At 37.2% G+C, this 16,547-nt stretch overlaps 1 protein-coding gene across 1 annotated transcript; it reads right to left on the reverse strand.

Moving 5' to 3' along the window:
* Nucleotides 1-1,267: 1,267 nt before the first annotated feature.
* LOC103994131 (double-strand break repair protein MRE11) lies at nt 1,268-16,079 on the reverse strand. The gene is made up of 23 exons (XM_009414436.3): nt 15,943-16,079; nt 15,310-15,356; nt 14,884-15,019; nt 14,377-14,534; nt 13,878-13,968; nt 12,725-12,844; nt 12,594-12,662; nt 12,415-12,506; nt 12,209-12,311; nt 12,027-12,134; nt 11,868-11,930; nt 11,723-11,794; nt 11,517-11,594; nt 11,094-11,156; nt 10,944-11,007; nt 6,073-6,155; nt 3,510-3,623; nt 3,328-3,402; nt 3,165-3,236; nt 2,887-3,071; nt 2,302-2,416; nt 2,008-2,208; nt 1,268-1,544 (listed from the first exon to the last, which is right to left on the reverse strand). Coding segments are annotated over exons 2-23 (2,100 nt in total). The 5' UTR covers nt 15,312-15,356; nt 15,943-16,079; the 3' UTR covers nt 1,268-1,508.
* Nucleotides 16,080-16,547: the final 468 nt, after the last annotated feature.

Here is a 16,547-nt window from a genome sequence, read left to right on the forward strand (position 1 = left end):
TTGACTTACGTCCACTTCTGATTTCTCCTCCGTCAAGACCACTAGTATTCAATAATGATATTCTTTCAATGGACGAAGACCAACTACTCTTTTACAACTCTTTGTCTTTTTCGTTCAGGAAAAAACCTTTACAAGTCACTCACTCCTTTAAACATAAATCTAAACTTAGAATAAGAAGAGAACTCTCGAAGGACTATAACAGTATTTTCTTATATCACAAGTGTTTTTTCACTTTCCATACTTTGTCAAGTAGGAAAATATAGAGTATTTATAGACCCCAAATGACTTCAAAAATAGAGCTATAAAGTGTCTTATCCCGAGTTTCTAGAGTACTAGCGATACAATCGCCTGCTCCCCTAACAATTGGCGGTACCATCGCTTACTCCCTTGATAACTTGTGATACTATCGCTAGTCTGAGCGGTATGATCACTTGACAAAGCCTCGGAGATTGAGCTCCGACAATACCATCGCTTGACAACATTAATTGTCGACGGTACCTTGCCAAGTCCGAACAATACCATCCCCCAGAGAAATTCTGGGAGGCCGAGCCTCAAGCAATTCCAACGGTGTCATCACTTGACGTGGGTCCAAATCACTAAATAGGTCAAACAATAGGCCCAAGTCAATCCTAATTAAGACCCAATTGGCTACTATTTCAGTTAGTACGATTACTCTTAAAACTAACTCAAATTAAGATCAAACTACGATAATTAAGGCTTAAACAATTACAATACAAGCAATCTTAGTTGTCTAATATGTCGTTTGTTCATCCAAACTCCCGACGAACTTCCGACGCATCGTCCGAACTTTCGATTTCGATATATCACTCGATCTATTGACATGTTGATTCTTGCAACATCCGATCTTGATGCAACGTTTGATACTTCTGACTCGATATCCGATCTTTGACTCCGACCCAACGTTTGATTATTTTACTTTAATTATTTTATCTTTTCATAATCATAGTTAGTCCTATATCACTTTTATCATGAATTAGATCATAAATTCATCACTTGATTTTATCATCAAAATCTAAGATTCAACAAAAGATTCATTGTCCTTATAATTCCCCTCATTCCATAGCCGAGGGCCCTAAATGATATGGCATTGGTCGTCGGCCAGCCACCACACACCCTACGCAGATGCTTTCGATAAATGAAGACAATCGAAGTGAAGATAAGATTCGACGGTCAAAAACTTTTTAACATCCTCATGTTCTCAAAGACTTTCATCAGATTCTTATCAAAGATTGACAGGATCCAAATATATGATAAAAAAACATTTACGTAAATAAACAAACAAGATACTCTATGCAAGGACGCACCACAAAACACATTCCCAAAGAACAAAAGGGTAAAATGATTCTCGTGTCGAATCCCAGAATATCCACACGAGTCTCCGAAACGAAAGCTAGGCGAAGGTGAATATTAGAGAAGGGAAACAGCACAAATCTGTGATAACGAGACAATTCTTTTGATGCATCTGCATCAAAATGACCTCAATCACATCATCTCTTCCGAATAGCACCATAGTTTCTGGTTACCTGCAACATACAAGAAACAGGAGGACCATGTAAGCATATTCTGCAAGCATCGAAATATATGTGGCCAAACTTGTGGAACTGCCAAACTGAGTTCTCGTGGTACATTATGGTCTTTCAGGTTTAAATAACTTGCACAATTAATCAGAATGTGTTTTTGTTTCATTTTTTCAGGGTTTGATTCGTTTATATACCACTGAGAGGTGATATTGGGTAAATTTTCAAGGAGACCGGACTTAGATGATGCACATCCACAAAATCTTATTGATCTTAAAACCAAGATAATGGCACGACATAATCAAAATTTAGAAGTGCCATTTCAAAACTCCTATGAGACAATGCGTATAATGCAAAAAGAATTAATGTTCCAGGGTACGCATGATGTGGTCTCGTAACTTGTTTTTCTCAATCAATCAGGCTTGCCTAATTTGCAGAATAGAAGACGATCTGATATCAAAGTACATACCTGAGGCTGAACTTTCTTCAGTCTAGTTGAGATATCATCCTCATCGTCATCGTCATCGTCACCATCCTTGTTCATAAGCATGCTCTGGATAGAAGTAAAATCTGATTTCCGTCCCCTCTTTGCAGATGATGTGGAACCTCTACCTCTTCCTCGAGGTGCAGCTCTTTTCCGGCCTTTGTCTTTCTTAATTTCTTCAGGTTCCTTAGATAAGGAAAAGAATTGAATTAAAGTTAGAAGCATAAATTGATATTCGAAAAGTATAGACAAAGAAAGGGAAACAAAAACAGAACGCACAGAATTCTCAACAAGATCATGTAGTTCGTCCCTCTCTCTTTCTTCACTTGATGGAGAGTCAATTCCTTCATCCACAATACTTCTAGTCGCAACAGATGCAGAGCCTGATGTTGATCTACAAGTACAGAAAATGGAAAATTAATCATGTGTCGGAATAGATGAAACAAAATACAGTCACGGAATCCATGTATAGAATATAGGATTTAATGCAAGGTCTGTCATACTGAAGCGTACCGCCCATACCGGGCGGTACGTACCGGTCCGACAGGTTACCGATACATGGACCGTCCGGTACCGCTACAGTGCTACAGTATTTTACTGTAGCAGTGCTACAGTATAAAAATGAAATTGTTCGGTACACCAGGGTGTACCGCTCGATACGCCCTGATGTACCGCCCGGTACACTGGTACCGTATCATACCGAGCCTGGGTCGAAACGTCGGTACGGTACGATACGACGAACCTTGATTTAATGAATGGTGCGTAGCAAAAATGACTAGAAGCAGAACAGAAAAATTCAAAGTTTTAACATAAATATATCATCTGACAATCACATGGCACAGAGCATGCTGATTGAAACAGTACCTCTCAGAATGGCGGGTTCTCATAGTTCCATCTAGAGTCATCTGCTTTAGACTGCTAGAACCCCTGCCCCTGCCTCTCCTGGAAGCCCCACCTCTTCGTTGGGCAGACTTTGAAATGGAGAGCATCTGCCTGGTATCCTCTTCATCACTAAAAGTAGGGCCAGTTGCATTCTCGTTTCTAGTGCCCTGGATATACCGACATTTGAAATCATATACAAGAAACAGATTGTTCGTGTATTTAACTTTATTAAATGTCTGGATTGGTTCATGCTATGCAACCTGAATGTTCTGAGAGCCTGTTGTTGTTCGCATGCTTTCCTTGGAACGCAGTGACCTTTCCTTTACTCGTTCCTGTAGAACAGACATTTACTAGGCAATAACATCTATCTTTACTGATCATTTGGCCATCCGGTGAACATGATTAATAACATAATGCACATGCCTGCATGCACTCGCCCACTTTGACAATAAGGTTCTCTTCAATTTTTAAAGTATCTGCTTCAGCAACTAGTTTGTTCTGTACAGACCCAGATCAATGGAATTAGTAACACTTATCCAAGCTATAGCAATTGAAGAATGCACAATTCCAGTGTTATCTTTCAAAATAGAAGCAAAAAAGATTACTCGTGTTTCCTCGAGATTATTCTGCAAGCAAGAGTAAAAAGCCATCTTGTCATCCTTGCTTACAAAGTCGTGCAATGCAATATCCAAATCATTAACTGGAAGTATCTCCATTTTCTGCACAAGCAGTTGCATTCACAAACAAACGTCATTGGATCAATGGCCATAGTCATCTACTATAACAAACAAGGTAACCAGGAGGTCAAATGCAATTGTTGGACTTCCAAAACAATTTAAGAAAACAAAAGGAAAAATTTACCTTGTCATCTTTTAGGAGCAGAATTCAAAATACCAATGCCACAAAGTAGATATGGTTTCGAATTTATTTTGAAATAAGATAAGCAAATAATCGTTTTGTGATGCATATTCAATATCCCACACATTTTAGGTACTATACAAATTTGGCTACTTCTACTGCCATGGTCCCTGAGAGGGGCCAAAATACCCATTAACAAGATTAATACTTACATCAAGAGGAAAGATCTCAATCAAATCAGATCTGAAGAAATGACTGTGGGAGGGAACCACCATTCTTTTTTTTTTTTCAATTGAGTAATTAAAAAGAAGTTGGATTTATATAAATTACCACGCAATAATTCATCGAGATAGCAGTAGGAGGGAACCGACTCTTAGAAAAAGAAAACCAGGTAGGTCTTGAATAGTCTTTGTCTAACTCATTGGACTATCAAGTAAAATTTTGAGGGTACAAATGAGGTACGAGATCGCTCTAGATTCTTATGCTACGACATAGAATAGGACAAACCACAGGTTTTCTCAGCTTTCTATTTGCAGCTTAATAACATTTCAAATTTCATCACATGATCTTAATGCAATTTTCAAGTCAAGAAGTCCTTTCTTCTAAGGCAAAAGTCAGGTTGCTGTTATTGCTCGTAGGCCCTTCTGATTCAGGCTATCACAGTATATTTCTTCTCTTACTATCAGGAATCATATTCTTTTGCTCTACATTCCATTCTTTAACTACCTTGGTCAAGGTTAAAATTTGTTCATTGCAAAAAATTAAACTTCATAATCTAATGTAGAACCCAAGTTTGTAAATAATTATATGGATCAGATATTGAGATAACAATGTCCACATTCATTTTCTTTTTCCAACAAACAAGCATATGAATCAGCTTTTCTGAACAGTACTAAAGAAAGCATATTGGTTATGTACAAAAGCAAGCATATGAATCCATGTGGGACCCTATCGACAAGCTGACAGAACTAAATCATATATAAGAATATAGAGCAACATCTAATATTACAAAAGATCATGTAAGGTACAGGCTGTAACTTGGACATGAGGCTTGTTGAGGGTTGAGAATCTTGACCAGACACCAACTTGTATTTGGTTTGGTTAACCCACAACTCATCCCAAACCAATTCAGACTAGTTTAACCTATTCCCAGGTTGAACCCAATAAGTCTGAAGTGTTTACTATATATTTGTTTAGTTTCAGATTTTATTAATTATTGGTAATATAGAACACATGTAAAGTGTAAACCAACCCCTTCCAGCCAGACCTGACCCAACCCACTGCCAAGAGCCCAGCCTGAAGTTTAGGTTAGGTAGGATGCAAAAAATTTCACTTTTGCTAAAAATGGGGGCCTAAAGTCTCGAATTGTTAGGGGTTTACATCATGGTTCATCTTATCGGTTTGTATCGGTGTATCAACCAACTATCGATACGATATGCACCGAGCGATACCGAGCATACCAACACATGGTATATGGGAGTGTACCGATATACCACCCATACCGGTCCACTGTTGAATCAATACGTACCCCCGTATTGAATGGTATGCTACAGTATGACAAACCTTGGTTTACATTAAACCTGGACCACCTTTCCCAATCTGCAACTACTAATATGAAAAAGGTACCTTTTCCTTACATAACACCAATAACAAAATGCAAGAAAATCTCTCAACGTAGATTGTTCCATAATTAAAAATATCTAGAAGCTAACCTACCTACTAGATTTCCAGGAAGTTATTCTCAATATTAAGTGAAAGTCCTAATTGACAAAGTTAAGAATCCTATTTAAACTTACAAGGAAGTGGTTAGCTCAGATAGATCTGCAACTACTTATAAGTGTTTTAAACAAAATAGTTCTCATAATTATGACATTTAAAATTAATAGTAATACTTTCAGTTATATCTTTGGACATTGAAGAATGCACATCCAAATTATTTAAGCTGTATACCCATTCCTTGTATCTAGAACCTTTTACATATCATTATATCATAGATTAGTGCAACAGTCATCTCATATACTAAGAGTCATAGCGGCACTAGCTGCTCCGTACTTCAGTTAAAGCAACAAAACTTCACATAGAATAACTTGAAATTTCCACACAAAATTTTCATATAATAAATCAAAAGATAAGTGTCATGGCTAAGGCTCATGAGGATAAAGGTAAAACCTGAATAGAAGTGGCTTTTAAAAATTTAGGAATTAAACAAACAACTACACATCCATTTGTGAAACAAAATTGTGCAATTGTTATAAGATACCAGTAATTGAAGTCAACAACACAAGAATTGGAAAGTTCCAATAAAAATACCAAGTTACTTTCAGCAACTAGAGCCTCAATGTTTTGTTGATTTAGTTCTTCTGGACGAAGTTTTTCGGACGCATCGATCTTTTCTACAATAAAATGAGAGATATTAACTCAAGACAATATCGTTGTTCAGAAAATGATGGAAACAGACAAGGATCTCATGGTAGCTGTTCAATTTCAACAAAAAAATTGCCACCGCAGAAAAACAAACAGTATTCAAGAAAAGAAGAAAGCTGCTGCTAGTAGTTTAGGAAAATCAATGATCTGCGTAATGCGTAAGGAAACTTATAATAGACAAAATGGACAGGAGATATGGACTTGAAGAAAAAATATTATAGTTACTAAGCACAAAAAAAATTAAGCACTTATAGTTTGAAATGTCAATCGAGCAAAAACGGGTCTCCTTTTTGAAGTTAGAGCATACAGAAAATTCCATAGCAACTTAGAAGAACATAGATATGAACCATGTATAAGAATGTTGTTATGGTGAAGTTCAGATAGGCATAGCAATCGACGAACTCAATAGTATAGCACCTGGAGCACCATTATGATGAAGCTAGAAGTCCCTACAATAAACCCAAGTAAGTTATGAATTGGATTTCTCCAACTGTGCATGTAACTTCTAAACAAAGTGAAGAAAGACTTGGTAGATCCAGCACTAACAGATCCCACCATTTGCAAAATGAATCTAAAGAATGTATTGCGTTCAGATCAGTGATTGCAAAAGGCGCTCGGGCGCTCGCCTAGGCGCTCGGGCCAGGTGAGGCGAGGCCCGAGCGCCTCGCTAATGACCCAGGCGGCGCGCTTCAAACAGGCGCCGCCTGGGCGCTCGCCCGAGCCCAGGCGCTGGGAGCTTCGGGCGAGCGCCTGGGTAAACCAAGGCGACTGAACCAGAATTTTAGGTCTGGTTCGGTCCTGGTTCGGTTGTTAGTTGGTTCAATCGAACCAACTAAACCGATATAACCCCAACCCTAACCCTAACCCTAACCCAACACTAACCTGCTGCCGCTCTCGATCCCGATCCCGATCCCGATCGCGATCTCGTCGCTCGCTGCCGCTGCTCACGCCTCCCGCGAGCCCTCCCGCGAGCCCTCCCGCTGCTCGCGCCTCCCGCGAGCCCTCTCGCCTCCTGCGAGCCCTCCCGCGAGCCTTCCCGCTGCTCGCGCCTCCCTCGAGGCCTCCCGCTGCTCGCGCCTTCCGCTCCCTTTCCCGCTGCTGCTACCGCTGCCGCCGCTCGCCGCCGCTGCTGCTGCCGCCGCTGCCGCTGCCGCCGCTGCCGCCGCTGCTGCCGCCGCTGCCGCCGCTGCTGCCGCCGCTCGCCGCTGCTGCTTCCTCGTTTCTCCATCAGGCTTAGTATACTCTTAATATTAAGTTTATTTGAATTTTGAAATGATTAATTTTTTGTTAATAGATTAATTATATATTATTTTGATTTTAATGTTATTAATTTTTATTTATTTGAAATTATTGTTAGGTTTCAACATAAATGGCAAGTGCAGAAAGCAACTCAATAGAGTCTTTAATGGTATCAAAAAAAGATCCTGCATGGAAGTATAATTATTTGAAGGATCCGAAAGATCCTAATGCAGTGACTTGCATATTCTGCGATAAGACTACCAGAGGTAGTATTTTTCGTGCAAAACAACATCTAGTAGGAAATTTCAAGAATGCAGCAGCTTGCAAAAAATGTCCACCTGAGGTAAAAGAAGAGTTGCTGAATTATATGAATGAAAAGAAGACACAAAAGAATGAATCTTATGGGAATTTACCAGAAGACAATGTTGAACATATCAGAGATGAAGAAGATTATTCTACGAGTATTAACCCAAGTGAAAAAAGAGTATACGACAAAAAGGGAAAAGAAGTTATGAGTACTAAGAAAGGTAGAAAAGGACCGATGGATCTATATATGCTTCAAGGATCCCAGAAACAACAAGGGCAAGTAGGAGGCTCAAAATTGAGACAAACAAATATAAGTGATGCTTGTGATAAAGAAATAAGAGGAAGAACAATTCAGCACATTGCTCGCTTCTTCTATCAGGCTGGTCTTCCCCTTAGTACAACTCGTTTAGACAATTTTAAGGATATGATTGAAGCTATTGGAAGATATGGTGCAGGATTAAAACCTCCAAGTTATTATGAGATGCGAGTTCCATTGCTGCAAAACGAGTTGAATTATACAAATGACTTACTAAAGGGTCATAAAGAATCATGGGCAACACATGGTTACTCTATTATGTCAGATGTTTGGACTGACAGGAGGCGTAGGAGTATAATTAATTTTATGGTTAATTGTTCTTTAGGGACTATGTTTGTGAAGTCAATAGATGCTTCATCTTTTGTAAAATCTGGAGACAAGATATATGATTTACTTGACAACTTCGTGGAAGAAATTGGAGAACAAAATATCGTTCAAATCATAACCGACAATGGAAGCAACTATGTTTTAGCTGGTAATATTCATCTTTTGATTTTGTTAATTATTTTATCTTCAATTAAGTGTGTTAAACTCTTAAGTCTTATCATTTTTGTTATCCTTTGTCTTAGGTAAATTGCTTGAATCAAAAAGACAACACTTGTATTGGACTCCATGTGCAGCACATTGTATTGATTTAATGTTGGAAGATATTGGAAAGATTTTAGAAATCAAGAAAACCTTAGAAAGGGCAATTTTTGTTGTTGGATTTCTTTATAATCACATTGGAGCTTTGAATATGATGAGAGAATTTACAGGGAATAAAGAATTAGTGAGACATGGTGTTACCCGATTTGCTACTTCATTCTTGACATTACAGAGCGTGCATCGTCAAAAACATACTCTGAGAAATATGTTTACCTCTGAGAAATGGGTGACAAGCAAATGGGCAAAAGAAGCAAAAGGCAAGAGGGCTGCTGATATCATCTTAGTGCCATCCTTTTGGAATCATGTAGTTTATATATTAAAGGTAATGGGCCCTCTTGTTCGAGTTCTTCGGTTGATGGATAATGAAAATAAGCAATGGGATATATTTATGAGGCTATGGATAGAGCAAAGGAGACGATTAAAAGATCCTTTAATGAAAATAAAGAAAAATATGAGAAAATTTTTACAATCATTGACGAAAGATGGAATTGTCAACTTCATCGTCCCTTACATACAGCAGGATATTATTTGAACCCTGAATTCTTTTATAAGATTAAATCTGTTGGATTTGATGCAGAAGTTTTGGGTGGGTTATATCAGTGTGTTGCAAGATTAGTTCCCAGCATTGAGGTTCAAGATAAGATTATTCATGAATTATCTTTATATAAAAATGCTGAAGGTCTTTTTGGAATTCCAATTGCTGTTCGATCCAGGACAACTACCTCTCCAGGTATTAATAATTTGATATAATTAATTATATATATATTATGTTACTATGTTATTGCTAATAATAACATAAATTTTGCAGCTGAATGGTGGAGTCTATTTGGAAATTCCACCCCGAACTTACAGAAATTTGCTGTCAAAGTACTTAGTTTGACATGTAGTTCTTCGGGTTGTAAGCGAAACTGGAGTGTCTTTGAGCATGTAAGTATTACTAAATATTTTTATTTTAATTAATTTATTTATTTAGATATATGTATTAATATATTTTTAAATTATATGACATGACAGATTCACTCGAAGAGAAGAAATCGGTTAGAACATCAACGATTGCACGATCTTGTTTACATAAAGTATAATCAAGCTTTGAAGACTCGTCATGATTTGAAAAATAGATTTGATTCAATCTCATTGCAAGATATTGATGATTCAAATGAGTGGTTAGTAGGAGAAATGGGTGCTAACTTGCAAGATGCTGAAGACGAGCTTGTATTTGAAGATGATAGATTGACGTGGGGAGACGTGGCAAGAGCTTCAGGTGCTGGAGAATTACAAACATATACAAGACAGATGTCAAAGAGAAAAATGAGTGCAAAAGCATCAAGCTCGGCTCCTGCTATTGTTGAAGACATAGAGAATGAAACATATCTTGATGAAGAGGAAGGAATCGAAGAACAAGAGGAAGAAGACGAATTCAATGAAGATGATTTGTGTGAAAATGACGATAATGTTGATTATGATGAATGACTTTGATGTAAAATTTTAATGTTTTGAATTTTGAAACTTTTTGTTAATGTGACATTGTGATTTTGTATCTTAGATTTTCTTAATTTAATAGCATATTTTTATTTAAAATTTTAAATAATTATATTTTTTAATTATATTATATATTTTAATATTTTAGCGCCTCACTTCGCTCGGGCGAGCGCCTAGCGCCTCGGGCGTTTTTGGACCTTGGCGCCTAGCGCTTTTTAAATCACTGGTTCAGATGTCTCAATTCTAAGCTTTCATGATTTCCTATGTTGTCATTTTCTTACACTAATTTCTTAGTTGTTCAAAATTTTCAATCATGCCGAGAAAGCTCCGAATCAAGATCCATTTGAAGTTCCACTTAAAACTACGTAATACTACAAAAAAAAGGAAATCTATTGTCTGGGTTAAATTTTACCTTTAAGTGTACATGTTTAGACTGTAACAAGCTAGAAGATACTTAAAGTTTACTGAGACATTTAATCCCAAATATATTTTTCAAATGGTATTTGTCCATATAGTTATCTCACCGCTCAAGTTCATATACAATTGAGCCCACAGACATGAACTTCTTTAACATTTTAACTCTGAACAGCTTTTGTTAAGGTTCAGATTCCTCTTGTTTATCCAGTTATTCAGTAGACACCATGCCATTTTCATCTAAATATAAAAGGATAATTCAATGATAACGAAATTATAATAATGAAGCACTAAAACAAAAAAACACTGTACATGCAATACAATCAAATATTAGTATGGAGTACGATAAAATTAGTACCTTCAACAGATTGGCGTTTCTTTGCAGCTTTGGAAAAAATGAGAATGTCTTGTGGATTAGCAACCTATATGTAGGAAAAAGTTAAGCATTAGCATATAAAGATTACTCATTAATATTGGTGTAGTCACTCAATTTGGACACTGAACATACCTTCCCTACATATTTCTGGCCAAATCTCTGAGGGTTGATCGTTGAAAACCCAGAGTAATCAACCTATAAGATGAACTTACACACTTTATCTTCATAGAAAGGCCAAGACAACTATAAAAAATCAAAATAGAATATTGTCCACATTTTAAAAACAGAAAAGTGTTAAAGAGGCAGAAATGTATGTGTTCTCACAAGCCAACAACAAACATTCACATACAGAGGGTGGAGAGAGAGAGAGGGTATTGATGGTGCAACAACCCAAATTATCTCAGGCCAGCCAGATACCCTAGTGAACATGTTTTAGGTGAATTTCCAAGGCCTTAAAGAAGAGATTTATAGCAGATATTTCAGGTGTATTAAAGACAAACAGTAATGAGTTAATATATTACAAAGAAAAAGAACAAAAATATTAATCAATTCTACCTTTATTCTCACCAAGGGTAGTTTGAGCTGTGATCTACTTACTGCTCTTTTGCTACTTTTGTCAATCAAATTTCTCACCTAAGAAATTGAAAGCTTGCTGAGATTAGGAGAACAAGCATGAAAAAAAGTGGTTACCAAATGTTTCAACTTAAATAAAATTTAATCTGATGCAACTTTGTTTCAGAAACAAGATAATTTCTCCCTACCACTTTGTCCAGATGTTCAAGAACGGATGCTTGATCATTGGGATCAATGTCAGCTTCGTCTTTTAGGACAACCTAAAATGTTGATGAGAATATTTAGAGAAATGGATGTCTTAAACACATGATTTGCAATAATCGAGCACCTTACCTCAGCATACTCAAAAGGCCTGACTGACTTTAAAGGTATTTTTGTAGGTCTGTACTGACTGCCCTATATGCAGAAAAATATAGGCATAATCAATGTCACAATGGCTACACAAATGAAGAAGATAAATAAAGACAAAACAAAAATCTTCAACAGCACCACCTTAATCTCCAACATAAGTACATGCTTAGGCTTTGCTTCCCCATCAATCAATGATGTCGCAACTGAAGAACCTGGCTGAGTAATATGGAAGCCCATCCCTGGTACTTCCTGTGTAATTAACTAGATTCAGGAATAGCCTCTATAAAGCAAAATCCGAGGATGAAGCATACAAACTTTAATACCTGTGGATCAACAAGGCATTCATGTTCATGGCCCCACACAACAAAGTCTAAGAAACGAGGTAAGAAGTGTTCGTTTATTGCATTCTTGGGATTTGTTTTGATTCTATGGAGACAAAACAGGACAATCAACCATGGTGTAATCACTAAGTGATATCCAAGAAGAAAGTATCAAACATTTTACATGATAATTCAGAGAAATGTATAACCTATTCTGATGAAGAACCAGGATATTAAACCAATTTGACACAGGACATGCTTCTTGGTGTCCTGGCCTTATCCATTGTACTGCATGTGGTGTCTGTACATGAATAAATAACATCAGAGGTAGAACAGTATTCCTCTACAATATTTAAGATAGACAACATATAAGTTGCAGCAAGAGTACCTGAAACATTCTATTGAGCCGTTCATCACGAATATTTCCAAGGCCGTATAAAGCTACTGAAGTTGTTCCCTGAAATATTATAAATTATTAAATTGTCATCAACACCCAGCCTCAAATCTAAAAGTACTCACCTTCCTAATAAGTATAGGATGGAGTGTTATTTGACCAACACCAGAGCCCCCAAGGACCATTTTACCAAAATAGTTCACAAGATTGCTTGCAGAGAGGATATCAATGGCAGAAAGGTTATCCTGTACAAGATTATGGATGATAAATAATGTGTTATTTTGTTAAATACAAAGCAAATTTTGAAACAATGTAGCCATCAAACATCAAAAGGAAGGACTTCTTTAGAATAAAAAGTGAACGTCACATATAAAAACTAAATAAGAAACCTCTGGTCGATAATATTTTTTTCCAAAAAATCCTAAAAAGGATACCATCACATGCAATGAGCTTAGGAGCTTGGATAAAATCTAGCAACTAAAGCTAACTTGACTACTTGAGGCTCTCTATCATACATCATCTTGGTCATCCACCCATGTATAAACTAAACAGTACATGTTCAAGAAAATGAACAGAACATTACATAGTGTTTGATGCAACCATGAACCAGACAGATGACAATGCTGGAAAGATGAGTCTCAAACAAGATAACCATAAATTTTCTTTAATGGCACAGCACAGCTCTGATTACAAAACACCAACAGTTCTACTTTTCTTAACAAGAGGTGTTAATTCTATATTTGATCTCAACTAATTAATGAGGAACTCAATAAACAAATTATAAACCGTATAATAGTTGCAAATTACAAGCCACTTGTGCTCTCTGAGATGAATGATTCAACCATACACAAAGAATAGCATAAATGTTTATCATATTGAACTTCTTTATCATACATCTTATAACATGTTGCAAAAAGATTTCAGAAAAAATTAAACACCTAAGAATGCATGTGATCCAAAGATGATTGACCTGGAAGCAGCTTTGCGATTTGAAATAAAAGCTTTTTGGTACCTTCATTGTCTTGCTATGAGATTATATGCACTTTCGCAGCTTTTCTAGATGGAGATCTAAAGGTTATGTATGGAAACACTATAACATAAAATTGGAACTTTTAACATTTGTTTCCTTTTAATTAAATTGGAACTCATGTAGTGTTATCTTATAACTCATTCTTTGAACACAATTAAATGGATCATGACCCTGTACTTCATGTAATCATGATAAAATAGACACATTATTTGAACAAGATCTGAGAGACATAAGGCTTCACACTGTACCACTCCAGCAGGATCATCATGATTCCCATGGATAGTGAAAACCGGTAACCCAACATTGAAATGAGGATCCTCATAGTTGACATGGCCAAATCTGCAAGTACACATAACAAAAGCTTAAGTTTACAAGTATAATGAGAAAATAACTTGATTCTTATCCAAATTGTACATCACATTTATAAGTATCATCGAGTTGATGATGATGTGCAAAACATATGCCATGCAGGAAAAACTGGTTCACGTGAAGTTACTAGCATTGTTCATTTTGTTCCCTTCAACTCTATAGATCGAATGCAATTTTTTGTGGATGTATATGATTCCTTCCCTCCTTCCTAATATAAAAGCAAAATTTAAGGCATGATGCACATCTAGAAAACTCCTTTTTATAACAATATCTTGAATTAATAGATTTCTCACAAACCTTTCATGAATGACAACTAACATTTTACATGTTGACACTATTAATTTGACAAAATAAGAAAGAGACAAATAGGCATCATACACATTCTGGAAGTTCACTGTCTGGTCACTAACAACTTGGAACTGCACCGGCCGATCATTGAGACAGTATCTCCTTAAAGTTTCAATAGTCTTTACTAAAGTTGACCTTGAAGGCTTATTCTCATGAAACAGATCACCTCCAAGAAGAATGAAATCTACCTGTAGTCAAATCAGATTAGTCAAAGTCACTACTCTAATAAAGCAGTGGCAACATTTCATGCTATGTTGTCTATCTAGAAGAGAAGCAACCTGCAGTTATAAGAAGAATGATATGGTAACAAGAAAATGAACTTCAAGTTTCAACTTTCACAGGAAGAGAGAAATGGTCTAAGCAACCATAGTGACCTGCCATTAAATGTACCACTCAGGAGTACAAAAATAGCAGCATAAAGTAGACAATTTCATTATGTGTACATGTAAACAAATAGTATAACACTAAAAGAGTATCATATTTCAGCAAAAATAGCAACTTTCAACACAAAGGTGGTCACAAGACAAAGTTAAAAACCTTGTTTTGCTCAGCTATTGAGCAAATCTCCTCAAATGCCTGAAACGAATCAAACCTACGTATTTCATCTTTCTCCAAATAACCTAGATGACAATCAGTTGCAATAAGCACTCTGAGCATATTGCTTTTATCATCCCTGCAATATTTGTAAGATAATTAGCAGATAGCTTAACATATGCAAGAGAAATAATAGTGAAGAAAGCAACGACAACAGGGTATAAGCATGTGTTGTGCTGATGACAAATATATCAGCATCAAAGGACCAAAATGAATTTTAATACACATATAAAACATAAGAATATTTGACTTGCTGAATTTTACTCAAATTTCAAAATTATAAATATGACCTATCATGTGAAGACAAAAAAAAAGACTAGCTTAGTTTTCATCAGCTGCATCAGAAGATCACAAAGGATCACAGCTTACATTTTCAAGTCTCTCGTGTGCAGAAAGCCTTGCGATTCTCCACCGCCCTGCACTCATAGCAACCTTGTTATAATTGTTATGTGTTAACTATTTTTCTAGAAAATAGTGCTTAAAACAGCCAGTAAACGAGATAACGCAAGTCCAACAGATACAATCTCAAAGCCTTCACATGACCTCTTAAGAAACTCTAATTCATCAAGTCCTATGCATAGTAGACAACAACATTCAGCTAACAAAACAAAATTGTATCTATCTACAAAAACAAAACGCAACGGTGAACTCAATGCCCCAAGCACCTCTATCTACAAAAACAAAAGTGTACAACTCTATAACATGAGAACCTCCTTGAAAACCTACAACACCAACATTGAAGCAGCCGCAACGAAACGGTTCATCGCCAATCCTCATATTCTACCGCATTCCAACCGTCTAACATAGAACGTAAAAGAATCGGTCCGAGTAGGAAGAACAGCGAAGATTGTAACAGAAGCGTATCGATGAAGGGTTTATACAACCATAGATTTGCACCTGAAAAGGGGCTCTTTCCACCAATAAAGTTCCGAGATCGAAAATAGTATGGAACATCAGTAGAGGTTCTACGAGAGAGAGGGGAGAGACAAGGAAGCGATTTACCAGTCGCGGTGCAGCGGCGCCGCCCCTCTCGGAGCAGGAACTAGGAGAAAACGACGACTCAGCGAGCAGCGGTCGAGGGAACAATGCTCCGGGAAACACATATTTTGAAGCGTGATGTCTTCCGAGCAAACTGCTTTCGCTACCGGTTCACCATGTACCCTACATCTCACCTGCCTGGATATTTAAGAGCCTCATGTGGGCCCCGCTGTTGTTTCCGGTCAAGTGGAAGCTGTTGCGTGGGTTGGCCAGGAGTATTTACGCTAATTTACGACCCCGTTGGGCCCGATCAGAACCGACGGCCCACGCGTTGGACCGATCTAATCCAGCGAATAAACCCAAACCGGCGCTCTTGTGAAGGAAAGCGAGGCTCCGATACAGCCACCGCAGTGTTCTATTCACGTGTAGAACTGCAACTGTCTCGTTACACACAAACTGATGTGCATGTCATGCGGTGACTTATCATCCGTTCAGGCTGTAATAGCTATACTAAATAATATATCATCGTCTAGAGATAAGTGAGAACTATTTCCACACATGTGAGAACTTCATTAATCATCGAATCGATTAATTACTTGGCCTATTTATATAGGATAAGTGCATCAGAG

This window comes from Musa acuminata, chromosome BXJ2-8 (genome assembly GCF_036884655.1).
Source record: "Musa acuminata AAA Group cultivar baxijiao chromosome BXJ2-8, Cavendish_Baxijiao_AAA, whole genome shotgun sequence".
Lineage (NCBI taxonomy): Eukaryota > Viridiplantae > Streptophyta > Magnoliopsida > Zingiberales > Musaceae > Musa > Musa acuminata.

Coding starts and splice junctions, on each gene's coding strand:
- LOC103994131 (XM_009414436.3), bottom strand. Junction 11,595..11,722: donor TTGAACATCTGGACAAAGTG/GTAGGGAGAAAT, acceptor TCAATTTCTTAG/GTGAGAAATTTGATTGACAA. Junction 11,157..11,516: donor TACCCTTGGTGAGAATAAAG/GTAGAATTGATT, acceptor TTCATCTTATAG/GTTGATTACTCTGGGTTTTC.